This window comes from Thamnophis elegans, chromosome 2, assembly GCF_009769535.1.
Source record: "Thamnophis elegans isolate rThaEle1 chromosome 2, rThaEle1.pri, whole genome shotgun sequence".
Taxonomy (NCBI): Eukaryota; Metazoa; Chordata; class Lepidosauria; order Squamata; family Colubridae; genus Thamnophis; species Thamnophis elegans.
The window spans coordinates 55,872,577-55,892,155 of record NC_045542.1 but is presented as its reverse complement, the minus strand read 5'-3'; the positions used below and the strand labels follow the sequence as shown (position 1 = coordinate 55,892,155).

Here is a 19,579-nt window from a genome sequence, read left to right as displayed (position 1 = left end):
AACCAGACTGACAATGCATTTGAGTCTGGTCTCAGGGTCAGCCTGGTCATTTCCTATACCCCCTCCCCTGTAGTTTGCCAATATACTCTGAAATACTTCTGGGAAGGCTTCTATTTCATTCCCTTGGATAGACTTTTACGGTTCTTCCAATTCTACATCTACGAATACTTTATTTCGTGTCATAGTTAAATGTTCTAGCCTCTGCTCTGTTATTTCTGATTCTGCTTGTTGTCCTTTTCAGAATTGATGTATTCTTTTCAAATATCCTCTTCTAGTTAGATCTGATTTGTAATAACAGATCATTAATTCTTCATTTCCAGTTTTTGTATATTTGCAAAGGGTAAACAACTTGTCTTCCAGTAATCCTGCAGCTGCTGGCTCTGGTGGCTCAGCCAACGTTTCTGAGATCTATTACCCATTTGTCACTGGAAGTCAGGAACTCCAACACAGCAGTAATGAGGAAGCTAAGAAACTTAACTTACTTTAGGAAGCCTCCTGCTGTCACTTAATTTAAGTAACCTTTTAAAAAAAAATCCCAGCTTCCTTTCAGGCAAATGCAGGAAAAAGAGTGGTAGACCAAAGATCTATTCAAGCATTCACCTGAATGTGCAAGAACTAAACCAATCCTAGGTATGTGACTGCAATCTTTAGCCAACTTGCTCCCATAAGCAGATCCTCTATGGATTGTTATGCAGTTACCAGATTCTAAAAGGAACTTTCAGGTTTCAGGATGAGGGCTTCTAATTTGGTTCAGTTGAACTCTCAGAGAAGCTCAATCTGGTAAAATCCCAACTGCCATTTGCTCTGAAGGTCTAAAGACAAAGTCATTTGTAGGAGATTTGAGGCACATATACATCCACCACCTCCTACATATACTTTGTCCTTGCGTATTGGACATGCGATCTAATGATATTTGAGTCACACACAGCGCAGCTGCAGGAATGTTTGAATGCTTCAGTCGGCTTCTTATATGCCAGAAATCCTTCCTTGATTATCTTTCCCCCTCTTTTTAACCAGCCTGCAGGCATGCCTCATGACTTTGTTTGATTTTGGTAATGTACACAGTTGTGTAAGAACAAAGGCAAACAAAAAAGTAAAAGCCAAGATGGATTGCCTTTAGAGAGGGGTTTCAGCATCCTTGAGAATTTTGTGTTTCCCTGCCTCAGGCTTGTTCTTAGAATATGATGCTAAAAATAAATGTTTCTATCTGACCCGCAAACCCAAATTCTGTGATTAGACAAGCAGGCACGTAACAATGCATGCATATTCATTTAGCTGGCTTTACTTAGGTGCCAAAACTTTTTGCCAAGGACAGAAAGTGGCAGGCTGGAGGAGATAAAGTGGATGTTATGAGCCAAACCATACGCCAGAAGGAAATGGCTCTTTCTGTAAGAAAGACTATCTATTTCCTTTTGGAACTCTCCTAGCTCTTCCCTTCCTTCAAGAAGTCCTGCAAAGATTTTGCAAAGCTGGTCTGAACATCTGGAGGCAAAGAATTTAGTAGGGGGATTTCAGGGAAAGACAGGCTGCCCAGAAATGGCTGCAGCTACTGTCCTCCGTTTCCTATTTGCTCAGCAAACTCCCTTTGCTGAAAGAGATTCTCAACCATCCAGGCCATGGTTGTCCCAAAGCTGCTTTTCCAAAAGGCAACTGGACCGTCTTTGTAACAACTATGTTGTTTTATGAATGAGATACTCTTACAGCTAATGAAAATTCTCCCACCTAATGTACGAATAGGCCGTGTGTGACACTTACTGTATTTTTTGGACTATAAGACACACCGGTGTATAAGATGTACCAAGATTTCAAAGAGCTAAGTAAACAAAAAAGTTTTTGCCTTCCCTCAGCCCCCAGCAGCACTCTGCAGGCTTCAGCAGGGCTGTGGCAAGGCAAAAATGTCCCCGTTTTCGCCTTGCCCCAGCCCTGCTGAAGCCTGCAGAGTGCTGCTGGGGGCTGAGGGAAGGCAAAAAAAAGCTTCAATTTTTGTGAAAAACGGGGGCATTTTTGCCTTGCCTCAGCCCTGCTGAAGCCTGCAAAGGGCTGCTGAGGGCTGAGGAAAGGCATCCCATTTTTCGCAAAAATGGCATGCAGGCTTCGGGAGGCCAAAAATGGCTGCATTCGGTGTATAAGATGCACCAACATTTCCACGCTTTTTTGGGGGGGAAGGTGCATCTTATACCCCCCAAAATACAGTGTTATGTTTAAATCTCCGACTCAAACATACTGGGGAGCTTTTTAAATTGGTTTACTCCAATTTTATAAACTGCTCTCCGTGGGGAAGCTCTGTCTGTGCCAGTGGGTAGGCAGAACGTTACTTCCCTTTGTTGGCAAAGATTGTTCTCTAACAGAAGCGCTGAGAGACGATCCCATCTTCTGTATATCCAGTGAATTGCTCTCAATGGCCAACACTAGCGTTTACTGATTCACAGCAAATTGTGAATTAGTCAAGTTCGGAGTATAGTACCTCAAGTCTTGTATCTTTCTTCCTCTTTGAGATATACTTTTTTTTTTAATGTCCTGCAACAAAAAGAAAAAGAAAACATTTTTAGGAAATTTGTGGAAATGCCAGCAAGGGAGGCTTGTTAGGATAGGCATGGACAATCACATTGCACAACTATCACTTTGAATTAGGAGTGGGCATTGTTGTCCTTCCAGACAAACTCCCACAATCCCTGCCTTGGACTAGTTTATTTATCCAATGATCTTTTTAAAAAGACAGGCTACTTATTTGCTGCTGTCCAGGGTGAATAGCTATCTCCCTCTGAATGCAAAACCCACAGGAGTTCTACTTTATTTAACTCTGCTATTTAATGTCAGCATGAAATTGTTGAAAGAGATAATTGGAAAAGAAAGAAAGCAATGCCGTTAGAATATTGATGATAATCACAGTTCTGTTATCGCAGTTCTATTATACCCTTCGTCCCATCCAGCTGAAGCAGTAAAAGAGTTTAACCAATACATGGCTGTGGTGAATAAATGAATGAAAGACTATTACCTGAATCTCAGGCCAGATAAGAAAAATGCCCTCAGTGTAGGTGAAGTTTAAAGCAGGCATTGCAATCCTAATTGTCTTCAAAAGCTCCAGTTTGTATGGCTATTTGTGGATCATGAGGGTATTTGCCCATCCTACCAGATTAATTAGAATGGGTACAATCCAGGTCTGCTCCCTTAAATGTTGTCACCCGATGGGACCTGGAAATGCGTCTAATGCATAATGGCTGCTCTAGTCCTTTGGCACAGCCTCCCACATGAGATTCCAAGGCAGCCTTCTTGTAGACTGTCTCCTGATACTAGTCTTGCAGATTTGGAGGTTTGGTTATTAATTTTTATTTTTTCAAAAAGCAATGCAAATTAATCATGTTTAGTTTTATTTTGTTTTTGCGAACAATAAGAAAAGGTGAGATTTTGGCTTCAACTTTAATTGTACTCAAATTTTATTATTTATTTATTTAATTAATTAATTTGCCACCCATCTCATCTACAAACAATTTCAAATACTGGAGTTTGACTTTTATTAATTTCTTTTTTAAAAAAACAGAGCTTGAAGTGCCTAGCCTAGTTCAGTAAGACACATGGTAGAAAATTACACTATATTATCCCAGTTCTTAGCAGAAGTATGAACTGTGAATTTTGGACTGCAAGTGGAAAAAATCTTTAAGATTGCTTGATTATACACCATATCAATAATACTAAAATTTGAGGTTAAATAAGAAAAAAAAATGCCTGTAAGCATTCGTACTTTCACCCTCTACGTTCAACAGGAACTGCAAGCTTAACCTCCTCATTAAGTGGAGAACCGGGATCGAATATATAACCTTCTATTATGATGAAATGTCTGTCAGCTCAGAGGGAATATACTTTATATATATATATTTTTTTTAAACAGAACTTTTTTATTTTTCTTTAAAAAAAAAAACACAAATATGTCATCATTTGTCAATCATTAAGACATTGAAGTACAATTTTTTTTTGTTGTGTGTACCCCTCCCTCCCTCCACCCCCCCACCCCCCTCCTCCTTCCCCCCCCCCCGACTTCCCAGAACCCGTACACGGTATGGATTTTTAACTAACACAGTCTAAAATCTATTGAGAAAAAAGAAATAAAGAAATTAATGACATTCTAGATTGACCTTAGCTTCTTCTTACTGAACTGACTTTTAACAGTTTAAATCATTTCTGATCTTAAGCATAGGCTAACTGGAATTTCTTAGTCCCGTATTTATTTTGTATATAGTCAATCCATTTTTTCCAGTCTCGTTTATATATCTCATTTGAATGATCTTTGAGATATGCCGATATTTTAGCCATTTCGGCTAAGTTTGTTACTTTCAATGTCCATTCTTGGATTGTAGGCAAGTCTTCCTTCTTCCAATATTGCGCCACCAACAGTCTTGCTGCAGTTATCAGGTGCAGAATCAAATTGGTCTCTACCACTGTAAAGTCAGTACATATTCCTAGTAAAAATAACTGAGGAATAAACTTTATCCTTCTTTTAAAAACATTTTGCATGACCCACCATATTTTTATCCAAAATGCCTTAACCTTTTGGCAGGTCCACCATATATGATAATATGTAGCGTCGAGAGAACCACACCTCCAACATTTAGGCTGTACATTCGGATACATAGAAGCCAACTTTTTAGGATCTAAATGCCATCTATAGAACATCTTGTAAAAATTTTCTCTCATATTTTGAGCTTGTGTAAATTTCACATTTCTTACCCAGATTCTTTCCCATGTATCCAACATTATTGGTTCCTCAATATTTTGAGCCCATTTTATCATACAATCTTTAACTAATTCTGTTTCCGAATCCATCTGTATTAATACATTATATATCCTCTTTATATGCATTAAGCTTTGATCTCTTATTTGTTTAAACAGATTATCCTCAACTTGGATAAAACCAATTTTTTGGTCTATTTTCCACCTAGCCTGTAATTGCCCATACTGGAACCATGTTTGAACTACCTTCTCCTCTTTTAATACCTCTAAAGATTTTAATTGTAATACCCCCCTTTCCGAGGTAAGAAGCTGTCTGTAAGTAATTCTGTCCTGTTTTTGTGCTGTATTCATATTTTCAATTGCGTGTCTAGGAATTGCTCACATGGGTATCTTGTCATTTAATTTATATTGGTATTTCTTCCAAACCCGCAATAAAGCATTTCTTAAAATATGACTTTTAAAATTCTTATCCAATTTTTTGTTGAATAACAGGTAAGCATGCCAACCAAATACCAGATCGTGTCCCTCAATATTCAATATTCTATCATTGGTTAAATGAGTCCAATCACTAATTACAGATAATGCCACTGCATCATAATATAGTTTTAAATTAGGTAGTTTCAATCCTCCTCTCTCACGTACATCTTGCATTATTTTCATCTTTACCCTCGGCTTCTTTCCTGCCCACACAAATTTGTTGATACCCTTCTGCCATTCTAAAAGGTTCGCATCTTTTTTAAGTATAGGTAACATTTGGAAAAGAAATAAAAATTTTGGTAAAATGTTCATTTTCACTGCCGCTATCCTACCCAGCAAAGATAAGTGCAATTTCTCCCATTTTTTCATCTCTGTCTGTATGCTATGCCAAAGTGGTTCATAATTATGCTTATATAATTTCCCATTTGAAGTTAAAATGTTAACTCCAAGATATTTGACTTTTTTAACTACCTCACATCCTAGCATCACTCCTAATTCTTCCTTTTGTTTAATACTCATATTTATAGCTAATATTTTGGTTTTTCCTAAGTTTATTTTAAAGCCCGACACTTGACCATATTGATTAATCGTATTCATTAAAACCATACTGGATTCCTGCGGTTGTTCCAATATTATGACCAAATCATCCGCAAAAGCGCGGACTCTATATTCTTGCTGCCTAATCTTGATCCCTTTTAAACCATCCAAGCCCCGTATTTTATTCAACAATACTTCCAAAGTTATAATAAACAATAATGGGGACAAAGGACAGCCCTGTCTTGTACCTTTTCCAATTTGAAAAGAGTCTGTTAAACTTCCATTGACTATGATTTGTGCTGTTTGCTGTTGGTATATTGCTTTAATTGACTGTAAAAAATTATCTCCTATCTGCATTTTTTGCAGTATCTTCAGCAGAAATTGCCAGTTAACTCGATCAAAGGCCTTCTCAGCATCCAAAAATATAAACGCAGCAGGGATCTGGTTGTTCTTTCCCAAATATTCTAATGCATTAATAATTAATCTAACATTACTTTTCATCTGTCTCCCTTGTATAAAACCTGTTTGGTCCGTATGTATCAATTGTTGAATGACCAACATTAACCTATTTGCTAATATTTTAGTAAAAATTTTATAATCTACATTCAGTAATGAAATAGGTCTATAATTTTTGGGTTGAGTAGTATCTTGATCTTCTTTGGGTATCAAAGATATAAACGCTGTCTTCCAAGATGGAGGGACTTTACCTTCCGTTTGAATCATATTAAATAATTCTCTAAGAGGTTCTACCATTTCTAACTGTAAGTTTTTATAGTAAACCGCTGTCAAGCCATCTGTACCTGGTGCTTTCCCTGACTTTAATTGCTTAATTACCTGCAGGATTTCCCCCGAGGTTATTGGTTGATTCAATTTTTGCCTGTGTTCTTCTCTAACTGAAGGTATTTTCTCTTTGTCTAAATATTTGTCTATGTCTAAACCATTAATTTTATCCCCTTTATACAGTTCTGTAAAAAATTCCCAGAAAGCCTTTTGAATCTCTTCCTGTTGAAACACCTCCTTCCCTCTATAAATCAGTTTAGATATATTTCGAGTTTTCCTTTTTTTCCTAATCTGATAAGCTAACCATCTGCCAGGTTTGTTTGCATTACAAAAAGTATTGTGTTTTGCATATAATAAATTAGTAGCTACCTGGTCAGAGATCAACATGTCAAATTGAGATTTTAATATGTTAATAGCTTCCTTAACCTTTGTATCGTCTGGGTTCATTGTTAACTCCAGCTCTTTTCTCTTAATTTCCTCTTCCAGTTCTGTTCGTTTTAACCCTTGCTTATTTCTATGTGTTTTATTTATATTCATCAAAACTCCTCTCATATACGCTTTGCTTGCGTCCCATACAAATTCCATAGATGTACCCTTATTCATATTCAAAACAAAATATTCAGATAATAATTTTTTACAATCATTAATATACTTTTCATATCTAAATAAGTTTTCATTCAATCTCCAAGACCTTCTTGCCTGCACTACCCATCCCAACTCCATCCAAACTGGGTTATGGTCCGAAAGGACCCTAGCTGCAATCTTTGTTTTCTTAACCCTAGAAAGCAAATCATTAGTAGTTAGAATAAAATCAATCCTTGAGAGGGATTGATGCCTGTCCGAGAAGAAAGTGAAGTCATATTCCTCTGCATTTCTTTCTCGCCAAATATCTCTCAATTCAAAATCATCCATAATGTCAAAGAAAGATTTGGGTAACTTTGCTTGCATCTTGGTATTTAGGCAGGAAATCTTCTTATCTCTCTTAGTGTCTATCACTCCATTCCAGTCACCCAATAGTATACAGGAACTATAGTCCCACTGTACTAATTTAGCATGAAGATTTCTATAGAATCTATCTTGCTGTTGATTTGGAGCATAAATTCCCAAAAGTAATGTCTTTTTCCCTTCTAAGATTAAGTCTAAAGCAATATATCTTCCGAAGGGATCTGCTTCTATTAATTCAGCTTTCATATCTTTTCTTAAGTATACAACTATACCATTCTTCTTTTCCATAGCAGAAGCTGCAAAATGTTGACCAAGTTTTGAGTTGATCAAATATTTTTGATCAGTTGACTTGATATGAGTTTCTTGCAAACAAATTACATCGTTCTTAAACTGTTTGAGATAATGAAATATTTTCTTCCTCTTCTGTGGAGAGTTCAGTCCGTTGACATTCCATGTTAAAATCTTAGTTGTCATCTTTGGTTGGTTGAAGCATTTTTAGAGCTTCCTGCACGGCCTGTTTAACCTTAGGTCTAGCTCCTCCCACTACTTCCAGATTTGTTAGTGTAGTTCCTTGATCGATGGCCGATGATTGTTGATGCTGTTGCTTTTTAGCTTGTTTCTCCATACGTCTAGTAGTCATGCGGCTAGGTCTTGGTTCCATAGCACCTTGCACTTCTAGAGAAGAGAGATGCTCCATCTTGTCTGGTGGTTGTGTAGTTTGCTGTCTATCCTGTCCTTCTTGTGGTCTTTCTCTAGGTCCAGATGGTGCAGGGTGTCCGGCCTTCAATATATTATAATAAAAATCTCGGGCTTTCCATACAGAGTTGAGGCGGTACCTTTGCTTATCAAATGTAAATATGATGCCAAATGGTGCATCCCATCTATACTGTATCTGACGATTTCTGAGTTCTTCGACCAAAAAAGCGTAGTCTCTCCTGGCTCTTAACATTTGAGGTGGTATCTCTTTCAAAACAGCCAGGTCTTGACCGCCAATTTGAAGCTTAGTGTTATAAGACGCTTGCAGTACCATATTTCTAAGCTCTCTTGTAGTAAAATATATAACGATGTCTCGAGGAAGCTGCTTCTGCTTTGCCAGCCAGGAGTTAACGCGGTAAGCTTTGTCAATTTGCCAGTCTTGGTTGGTCCCTGGTCTTCCCATCAGGTGGTCAAAAGCTTCCGATAGGATCTGTTTCAGGTTCTCCTGTTTCTCCTCACGCAGCCCCCTTACTCTTAATGCGAACTCCATTTGTCGGTACTGTATCATAATAATTTCTTTTTCAGCATTTTCCACTTTTTGTTCCACCACCTCTGTTTTCAATGTCAAGTTAGCATTGGCATCATTAAGAACCTCTAGAGTATCTTCCACTCCAGAAATATGTTCTGTTAATACAGTTACAAGACTCAGCATGTCGTCTCTAATTTTATCAACCTTAGCCTCAAATTTCTCATACAGCTCCTGTTTAAGTCCTTTTATTTCACTTTTAATTTCTTCTTTCATTTCTTTTATTTCCTCTTTTCTCTCCTCTCTATTATCTCTAAATTTATCTTCCATTTTAATTGTCTGTGCATTAAGAGCCTCGCTTAGATTACTCAGGAAAAATTCTTTCGTTAACACATCCCCAGCAGGGGGCGTAGGAAGTGGAGGCTGCAGCTTTGTGCCAGGCACTGAGGATGTGCCCCTGGAAGTAGAGGGTGACGACTTCAAGTTAATATTTGGTTTTGAGGCCATTTCAAAATTTATCTGCCTGCAGTTAATAAAACTCTATTGCCTGAATATGCAGCTTTAAGTAAAGAGGCTTTTATTTTGAAGTTTAAGGCTTGGCAAAACTTTCAGTGAGTAAACATTGTAACAAGACCGTTCAGCAGATTCATCACCATTTAACTTCCAGATAAGCAAGGTTAATGAAGGAGTAAAATTCTTCTATTGTGAAACCAAAACATATGATAAGCAATCTCTTTTGTTTTGAATTCTTGTGAGGATTAGCAAAAAGTGTTCGTTATTACCGGAGAAACCAGCCTGCTCGGCGCCATTTTAAAAGCCTCTAAGTAAATAATTTTTCGGAGGAGAAAAAGAAAAGAAGCTAAAATGTTGATAAACAATTATTGTCCACGCAGTAAACGGATTCAGCTCGTGATAAGATTAAATCAAACAAAACTTTGAGCAGAGTGGGGGAGACCTACTTTGTCCTGCACAAGGCAGTTTGAAGTTCCCAGCACGGACAGCCATTCTGCCTTGGGCTAGCCCCCCTTTCCTTGCAAGCACAAAGCTGCAAAAATCAAAGAGCATTTGCCAGCAAAACAGTTTCTTCTTTCCTTCTTGCCTGAAGGATAAGAAAACCTGATAAGACGTCAGATGGAAGATCCTCTAAACAGGTACGTAGCCAGGAATTCGGAGGCAGCTGATTTTTTGCTGCCACCACCAGCAGGCTCCTCCCAGGAAGTCGGAATATACTTTATATTAAAGGGCTGTCAGTCTCACATTCCAAACCCACTGCATTTCTCAAGACTCTATATTTAATTTTAGATAGCTTGTATTATTTCGAGCAGATTCTTGAATTCTGATGAGAAAGGTCAATTCTGTGTGAAATTTTATGAAGTTGTGGCCCTACGGAGTTTGAGACCCCTTCTTTTATCAATGCTGATGTGACTTACCATGATCTTTATCTTTACAGACCTAATATAACTTTTTTAAACACAGTACATCCTACTTACTAACTGCTTTCACACTTCCCATTTTGAAAATGAGAAAATGACAAATCCATTGTGAAATTAATTGTTGCCCATTTCAGAGTACTACCATATTTTTTGGACTATAAGACACACTAGAGTATAAGACACATCTAGATTTCGAAAAGAAAAACAAGAAAAAAATTAGTTTTTTTTTTTTTTCCATGGCCTCCAAGGAGCACTCTGCAGGCCTCCCAAACCCTCTGTGTGTCCCATTTTTATGAAAAATGGGCCTGTTTTTAGCCTCCTGAATGTCCCATGTATCCTGTTTTTGCCCTCCCCAGTCCCCAGGAGCACTCTACAGGCCTCCCAATCCCTTCATGTGTCCCATTTTTGGCAAAAACTGCATCAGGAGGCCAAAAACAGGGTCGTATTCAGTCTATAAGATGCACAGACATTTCACCCACTTTTTTGTGGGGGGGGGGGAGTGCGCCTTATAGTCTAAAAATACAGTACTTCAAAAGAGAGTTGAGGTGGGGAAATTTGCCTTGATGGTCTCATCTGCCTCATGAACAGCAGTCACTGTACAGAGCCGGCCCATATGCAGAAGATCCTGCTGCCAGATGAAGCAGAACAGCTGTTTTAGAAAAAAATCCTTCTACTTTGATGAAGGAATGCTTTGCTCAAGTCATTATTGAAGAAAAGCACCTCTGTAGAGCCCTGCTGGTCTTAATCAATAAAACATAGTCCTCAAATTCCAACAGCAATGAGGACCAGAAATGCTACCACTAAGTGATGCAGTCATAAAGCATGTTGTCATGGGACTGCATTGCTCAGTGACAGCAATCTTGACAGTGCCTGTTACTGTCATTAACCAAATCCCACCAGATGTTATGCCTTCTTGGCTTAGTCCCTTTCAGCCCCGATCCTTGGTAAAATAAGAGACTGCCTCCTTTACCTCTTCTTCATCTTTCCACACCCTCCTATCTCTGTCTTTTCTCTTTTGACCACTCTGCCCAGTGGCACTCCTTTGTGGTGGCAGCACTGGGGTAGAGGCCCAGGTGTCAAGCACCAGGGAAATCAGGAGATCCGGGCAATCCAAATGGGTATAAAGATTTATTGCAAGCTTAAGGTCTCTACAGGAATCTGAACAGCCCAAGCAAATAGGTGGTAGTTAAAGGTCAGAGGAATTAAAGGTGAGCTGGGCTTAGATCTCTTGTGGGTGTGAAGGTACTCATGACTGATAGCATTAGCAATAGCACTTAGACTTATATACTGTTTCACAGTGCTTTTACTGCCTTATCTAAGCAATTTACAGAGTAAGCATATTGCTCCCAACAATCTGGGTCCTCATTTTACCCACCTCGGGAGGATGGAAGGCTGAGTCAACCTTGAGCTGGGTGAGATTCGATCTGCCAAATTGTAGGCAGCTGGCAGTCAGCAGAAGTAGCCTGTAGTACTGCATTCTAACCTCTGCACCATCGTGGGTCAATGATGGGTTTGACCCCTCCCTCAGACTCAGCTTGGTCATCTCCTATCCCAGAACAGACAGCAGTTTCAGCTGGCTACCACCATCATCTGAGCTCTATTTTAGTCTCAGTATCACCAAGCAGTGCCACCTCAAGCCCCATGCTGTGGCCAGCCATCCCAGTCAACTCAGCTGTCCTGCACTCCTCAAGCCTTTCTGTGCAACAACTGCTGGCCATTTCTTCCTGAGGCTGCTTACACTATTCTCCAAATAACACACATCATTCTCCAAATGGCGTATGTCATTCCCATAATGCTTCAGAAAGCCTTTGGAGAACTTCTGAGGCTTTCCAAAGCATCACAAGAACAGTGCATGATATTTGGAGAACAACACATGCTGTTATTTGGGGAATAGTCCAAGTGAACTTGGGAAGAAGGCTTGGCACAGCCAGCCCACTGCTTCACAAAGGGTCAGGCCAGATACTACTTATTAGCAGTGGAAAGAAAACAGTGAAGATTAGTTGGGTGAAACAGGTTCTGCAGAGCGCAGGATGGCAGAGTGGGTGGAGCTTTGCACTATGGAGTATCAGGTGGCACTTCTTGGCTGAAATAGCTGCCTGGGCTGGTGGCATCTGGCTGAGATTGCTGAAGGCCCCAGGTATCTACATCAGCTCCAGAACATCATCCAAAGTGCTGCTGTGCATGACAGCCAAAAGGGTTGAGATGGAGGGGGGAAGTTGAAGTGCTCCTATAGTCATAAGTGCAAGTGAGCTGCCAAAAGCCAAAATTTTGCTCACAGGACACTGGAGGCACTGCACTGGTCATAAATTTGGGGACTGGCATAAATATTATTTGTTCAGTGACTTGTAACTTAAAGTGGTCTCTCAGCAAATTGTCATATTGTGAGGATGACTATCTGTACTCTTATTGGATCCTTTCCAAATAATATGATTCCCACACAATCCAATTCAGAATTAGATAGTTTAATGCAATGAACACCCCTAAAATGGTCTTGGTTTTAATAGAGCCGAGGTGGCGCAGTGGGTAGAGTGCAGTACTGCAGGCCACTTCAGCTGACTGCTATCTGCAATTCAGCGGTTCAAATCTCACCGGCTCAGGGTTGACTCAGCCTTCCATCCTTCCGAGGTGGGTAAAATGAGGACCCAGATTGTGGGGGTGATATGCTGACTCTGTAAACTGCTTAGAGAGGGCTGAAAGCCCTATGAAGCGGTATATAAGTCTAACTGCTATTGCTATTGCTATAGTCAAGCTCAGTTACTTTCATCTAATGACTTAGATTTTCTTTTAAATTCTGGAAGGAAAGAATGAAGGAAAGAAGGAAATTTCCTGCTGTGATTCTGGAGCAAGAACTGACTTCATTGTTTCTTCAACACTTGTTCAAAACAATTTGGTTTATTTGAGGAGTGTTTAATATAAATTCTATCAGGACCAAAATTAATTCCCTCAGTGTTTGGCAAGAAAAAGATTAAGTATTAGGTGGTAAAGACTGAGGTGGAGTATGTGGGATCCAGATATATATTAATATTTTTTTCGGCGGGGGGAATCTCCAGGGCAGGTTTCAACCCTAACCAAAAAAAGAAAACCACAACACAAGATAAAAAGGGAGGCATAAAGAGAATTCGTCTTTTGCCATTTATTTCCTGTTCTGTTCTCCACACATGGGAAGCTGGTTAATGACCAGAAATTACACAGCATCAATCTTCACATTTCACAGAGGGATAGAATATGGAAAATTTCCGTTTCTGTCTTCATGCAAAAATCCTGCCAACAGCCCTCAGGGTACCCCAGAGCCTTTAAGTATAAAATAATTGCCAAGCTGCCGTTTTAATGGACTCAGCTAATTCCTCAGTCTTTCTCTTTCCCTGGCCACACAATGCTTCCCTACTCAAAAGGGAGGGTTCTTGTTTGTTTTCATAAGATATTGTCCTTCAGATATTTAACCGTTTTATTAAGGTTGTCCTTACCATTCAGCCAAGCTAATCATGCCATTTTATAAGTATAGTATGAGAAGATTTAATCAACAGCTACAGAAGGCAACTGAATTATTCAGTGTCATTTTGATTAGAGCTATAAATCTCAGATGATATAGGATATTTTGAGTTTTCATCTGCAGAGGGAGGGAGAACTCTGACCCCAGTGGTGGGAAATCTGACATTAAACAAATAAACACCATTTCCTCCTTCCATTTCTAGGGCTGTTTTTTTTCTGGCAGCAGGACTTCTGCTTTGGGGATGAACCAAAAGATATATATCCTGGGAATCATCTGCCTAGATTCTTTCCTAGTCCTGGATGTAACACGGGGCAATTTCACACATTAACCAGATGCCTCAGACAACATCAGCAAATAGCTCCTGAAAGATATTTCTATGGACGGCTTACAATTTGCAGCTAGATCCATGATTTCCAGAGATGGGACAGCACTGGGAGGCAGTCCACCATTAAGCCCATTTCAGGAAATGAACTAAGAGGAGAGTCTATTGACACAGCCCTAGTATAAAACATGGCCAATATTGCATAGAATCCTGAAGGATTCCTGAAGGAGAGTAACTACGTGAGAAGATCAGCTTTTCTCCTTCAGCCCAACAATAGTGAATGGCTAGGGGAGGGCCAACTGAGGAGGAAAACTAGAGGTAAATGGGGGGAGCCAGAAGCCTGGAGGAGAAAGAGATGGAGCCAAGGGTAGCGGCCTGAAGGTCCCATTCCAATGATAGCAATCCAAACATTTTGGACTGAAGGTCCCATTCCAATTATAGCCGCCCAAACTTTTTCAGGTAGGAAGCCATTAGAGAAACAACTAATGGTTCCTAGCCTGCCCAAACAAATACTCTACTACTAGGCAAGACAAAAGAACCAAAAAAAATATTCCTCAATTTTATGCTGTCATTCACAGGTCAGCAGATGACCTGCATTTGGCAGAAGAATTACAAAGATAGTTGGGTGAAGAAGATATGTTCTGGAATTCACACAAAAACCAACAGAAAGTTTCCCGCCACTCCCCAACATCAAATACAAAGAAAATCAGCTAAGGATGAAGGAAGCATTCTGACTTTCCCATCAGCGAGGAATAAACTAGGCACAAGCTAGATATGTGACGTGCTGGGAATATATCTCGAACTTGCTGTAGAAGGGTGAAAAGCCAATGGCCTATATGTCTCCTACAACAAAGTTCCCCAACCTTTCCAACTTTCAAATTCCGGTGAGGGGAATAGTGGGGGTGGTTCCACGGGAGTGGTGGGCAAGCTCCACTTGGCGGTCATTCAAATGGAGAGCACATGCGCACACTCTGCCGTTGCTCGTGCAAGTGGAGATGCATACACGAGCACTTGCCCGCCACTTCTGCAGCCCAGTTCCAAACAGCTCAAGGCCCGGTAGTAGGATGCTACCTGAGGCTTGGGGACCCCTATTCTACAAAACAGCAGTTTACATCATCTATCACCCACAGGCTGCGTTGCTTTGGCCAGGAAGAGCTTCTCTCCAGCAGCACAGCCCATCTCAACAGCTCTAATAGAAGGAATCCCACCATAATTGTAGGGTAGAGCCACATATATTTATTAAACATTGTAAGATAAACAGGTATAGAAGGTACAGTAACAACTACTGTTCCAGTGTGGGAATATTGCTGTAGTTTATCCCATGATACTAACTACTGACTGTGTTTGCTAAATGTTATCTATTGCACTTCCATTTCCTTCCACTGGTTTTGGTTTTTTTGTACGTTGCAATGAATTATTCAATTAAAAAGGAATTTGGAGTGCATTGAGCTAAAGTCAGTGCACTTATCTGAAAGTGAGAGGATTTCTCATTGGGATATGAGAAACTTAAGCTCTGCCTTCAAGCTACCATAGAAGGCGTTAACTCTTACCTCTCAGATCCTTCTTTCAGCAACCAAAAAGATACTTCGTTTTTCAAACTCCAGCTAGCAATCAGGAGAATTCATAGCCATTTTTTAAAATAGACAGGGGCAGGGCTGGTTAGCTAACATTAAAAAGCCTCCAAACCAGTAGTGGATTATGACCGGTACACCCCGGTATGGGCGTACCGGTGCCTGCCGGGAGCACCAGGTACCGTTCCGGTATGATGCTCCGGAGGACCCATCCACCCACCCGCACTCCTTACTGGTATTTGACGTTTTTGGGGCTTCCGCGCACGCTCACAGAGAGTATGGCACCTGCATGATGCTCTGCCGAGCAGCTGGAGTGTCACAGGCAATAAGTACACATGTGTGCATTGCACGTGTGAGTGCACGCTGCACATGTGTGTGCATGCACTGTGCACGTTCATGTGGTGGCCGCCTGGCCCCATTGCACCATAACGGTTGCAATGGGATCTGGAACCCACCACTGCTCCAAACCCTAGGAGTTACTTGGGGTCATGATGACTTCTCCCTTTGTTGTGTTTGAGAGCCAGACAGCAGGAGTTTCCCCCCAAAAAATTTGAAGTAATGAGTTCTATTACCAGAAAAGGTTTTGGGGGAAAATTCCATGAAGATGAAAGGGCGATGGAGGAGGCTTTATACCCTCTGGAGCTGCTTGGCTAAAAAAGTGTGATAAACATATTATGTTGAAATTCGTCTTTAAAAATCTGGGTGAGATCAATGTTTCCAGTAATGAAGCTCTTTTTGGCAGAATTGGGAGGTGAATTCAAACTCTTGGAAGAAAAGAAAAGCAGAAACCCTAGTAAAAACCTCTTTTTGTGCTGTTGATATTCATTTTCAGGAATAGATGATTCACACAGCAATTTGTGAATGTCAGAAAAAAAAAGCTACAATCCTCTACATCAGGGGTGGGTTGCTGCTGGCATTACTGCCTTTTCACGTGCACATTTGCATCAAAAATGCGCCGTAGGAGAACCGGTTCGGGGGGGTGGCAGGCCTGGATCGCTACCAGTTCCAGCGACCCAGGCTGCCAAGTTACAACCCATTCAGCTGAACCGGTCCAAACTGGTAGGAACCCCCCTCTGCTATACACATCTGGCTAGGAATAGGGCCCATCAAACATGGTAGAATGTGAGTTCCCTCAGAGGGACATCATGAGATCATTGTAATCATTGCAGACATTTAGCACAATCCTCTAAGCTGTCCAAAATTCCAGAAGTGATTAACCTAAGCTTCCTTTGGTTTTGTTTTCCTCCCTTTTCCCTTTCCCTTCTAGGAACCCCCAGGTGACAACGGTGGCAGCAGCAGCTGGAGCAGCAGCAAAGTGGCAGAACCCCTCCCACAGACCTGAAATGCTGTCTCTCAGAAGACTAAACTGGCACCGGAATAGGATAGCACCCAAGAGAACTACATCTGTCTCCTTTAATTATCCCGTGTACATATTAGTCAGTGGAAATGCTTTATAATTTCTATAGCTAAAGCCGGCTAAGCTATAGAAAAACCAGGTGTCCATAAACACTCTCCCTGAAGTTAGCCAGGCAAATTAAAATAATGTACACTGTGATGGGGGGGGAGGGAATGTATTGAATTTCCCCAGAGGGAAAAAATATATTATATAGATCATGACTGTTATGATTCACCCACATTGATAACTCTGGAGACTTACCATTTTTGTCTGTCTTGAAGAGGACTTTTCATCAAATGGCACTGAATTGATACGTTTCCATCTTTTGTAGTAAGGTGAGAATGTACAAGTTCCAGTATTTGAATTCTGCAAGTACTTTTGTGCCCGTATATCACTGATAAGTCCATGTCCTTGCTTTCCCTCACTCCCCAAAAAACAAAACACTATTGATGTGTGCATAAGTGCTTGCAGGATCTCATATCCGCATGATACATTCAGACCATGTCCTTAAAAGGACATTTGATCTCAATACATTTAGTCTAGATTTCAAAATATGCACCGTGGGACGAGGCTTAGTCTTGTCTTGTCATTTTACGCTTTTCTCTACTGCTAATTCCTCTGGACTGGAGTTTCTCTGGAATAATATGAATTGTGTTTGCAGTCCTCACTGTTTTGTTCTTAGTTTTGTATTCCATTACAATGTTTCTTTCCCCTGTTACAAAACTAACTTTAGAAGTCTTGAGATTGTAGAAGATTTAGCCAAAGCTTGAATACCTAAAGCACCTGAAACCAAAAAAAATATGATGTATTAAAAGAACAAATCAATATATTAATTTCTAGCTGTTTCCTGATGCTTAAGATATTCTCTGTGTGAGTTGAGTTGAATCAGTTCATGCAGTCCTATATATGTTGGCTTTCTGAGGTCTTATTGGGCTATTTACAATAAGTGGATGTGGGAGTACATTCTTTGTTATTACTGTGGAGTTGGTAATACTGCCCAGATAGGTTTGAGGTAACGATCGTTTTTTTAATCACTTTCCTTCCAATTCCCATTATTATATTCTAAAGGATTTCTGCTAGGATTTTTGTGTTCCTATGACCACCAATCAACTCCAGCAAGTAGCACTGCCACCTAAATAGAAGGGGAAAATCTGAGCTGTTAGCTGACTTGGCTGTTCAATAGAGAACAAATCTGCAAAAATCAGAAGGGAATCCTTCATGACATGGAAATAAGGAATCAGCCAATCTGCCATTAAAGATGCACGAATCTAGACTGGTTACACAATTTGACAGTTCTAATGTTTATATATATACATTTTTTCCTGCTAAAAGTCACACCATGGACACTACTACTACTACTACTAGATTTCACCACCACCATTCTTCAAAAATATGACCTAAATTATGACAGTTATTACAGTAAAACCATGATCCCATGTCACAATCTAAAAGTATTTTGAAATTAATTTTCAAAGTAGGATGACATTTTTGAAAGGAAAATACGTATACATTAATTTATCCTTGAAGCAATACTTCCATCCTTAAAGATTTGCAGCTATATATTGTTTCAATCCATAACAATTTCTCCCCCCCTCTAATTCTTTCTCTCATTCTCTCTCAAACACACACACACACACACACACACACACACACACACACAGACACGATGGTGGGAAAATCTTTACTGTTATATTGCATACACACTAAATTACTTTAGTCAAAACTTTGTGTTTATGTGTTTGTGTGTGTGTGTATATATATATATACACACACACACACACAAACACATACACACACACAAACACAGACAATTTTGAGTAAAGTAATTTTATTATAAATGAAAAGGGGACAGCCGTGCAAGAATGCAAAAGAAAAGCAAAAAAACCACCGCATAACCTTGCCTATAGCAAGCTGGTGATGGAAATGTAAAACGAGCTGAAAAACTCAAGAGCTTGTGCAGGTCAAAGGCAAAGTAAGAGTAGAATAGCCTTGGCCAGCCAGGGCCCTACCAATGTGCTGGGTTACAATTCCCCTTGGCTATGCTGGCAGAGGTGATCAGAGTTGTTGTTTAGCACAGCTGGAGGGAACCTGTATGTGACAATACTTATAGCTCTTTACTGACTCTCATTCAGTTCATTCCCAATTCTTCCAAACTTTGAATTGTCGGCTCATTGGGAGCAAAAAGCTGTTTGTTATGGGGATTATCTGTTAAACAGCCATGCACAAGAATACGGCACTGTATAAAATAATAAATATTAATACATATAATTTAATAGTGTATTTTATAAAATGGGCTTCTGGTGCTATGATTTGTGAACGTTTTCCTCCTTATCGTACTAAATCCTCTTGTTTATTACCCAACGTACTGGCTGAATCCTGTTGTAATTTTCCTCTGTATTATTTGTATGACTTCTGTATGCTGCCAATATATTGTCTTGTGATTTTGTTTAATCTTTATACATCGGTTCCTTGTTATAAGTGTTACCATTTTGTGTTGTCTCCATGTAAAAGAAAATCATCTACGCCAGGGCAGGTTAACCCAAAGATTGGCAATATGGAGCCTTCTGAGTGTTTTAGATTACATCTCACCATGTCCTTGCCATTGACTATGCTACTTGGGGCTCATAAGAATCAAAGTCCTATACTTTCGGAGAGCAACACACTGTCTCCCTTTGGCCTGC

The 19,579-nt window shown here is 39.9% G+C and overlaps 1 protein-coding gene across 1 annotated transcript in view; it reads left to right on the top strand.

The window, feature by feature from the left end:
- CYGB (cytoglobin) overlaps nt 1-19,373 on the top strand; it is a 65,364-nt gene extending 45,991 nt beyond the window's left edge. The window contains exon 4 of the mRNA XM_032208628.1: nt 16,770-19,373. Within this exon, the coding sequence (XP_032064519.1) occupies nt 16,770-16,844 (75 nt within the window). The 3' untranslated portion in view covers nt 16,845-19,373. The remainder of the gene's footprint in view (nt 1-16,769) is intronic.
- The last annotated feature ends 206 nt before the right edge of the window (nt 19,374-19,579 follow it).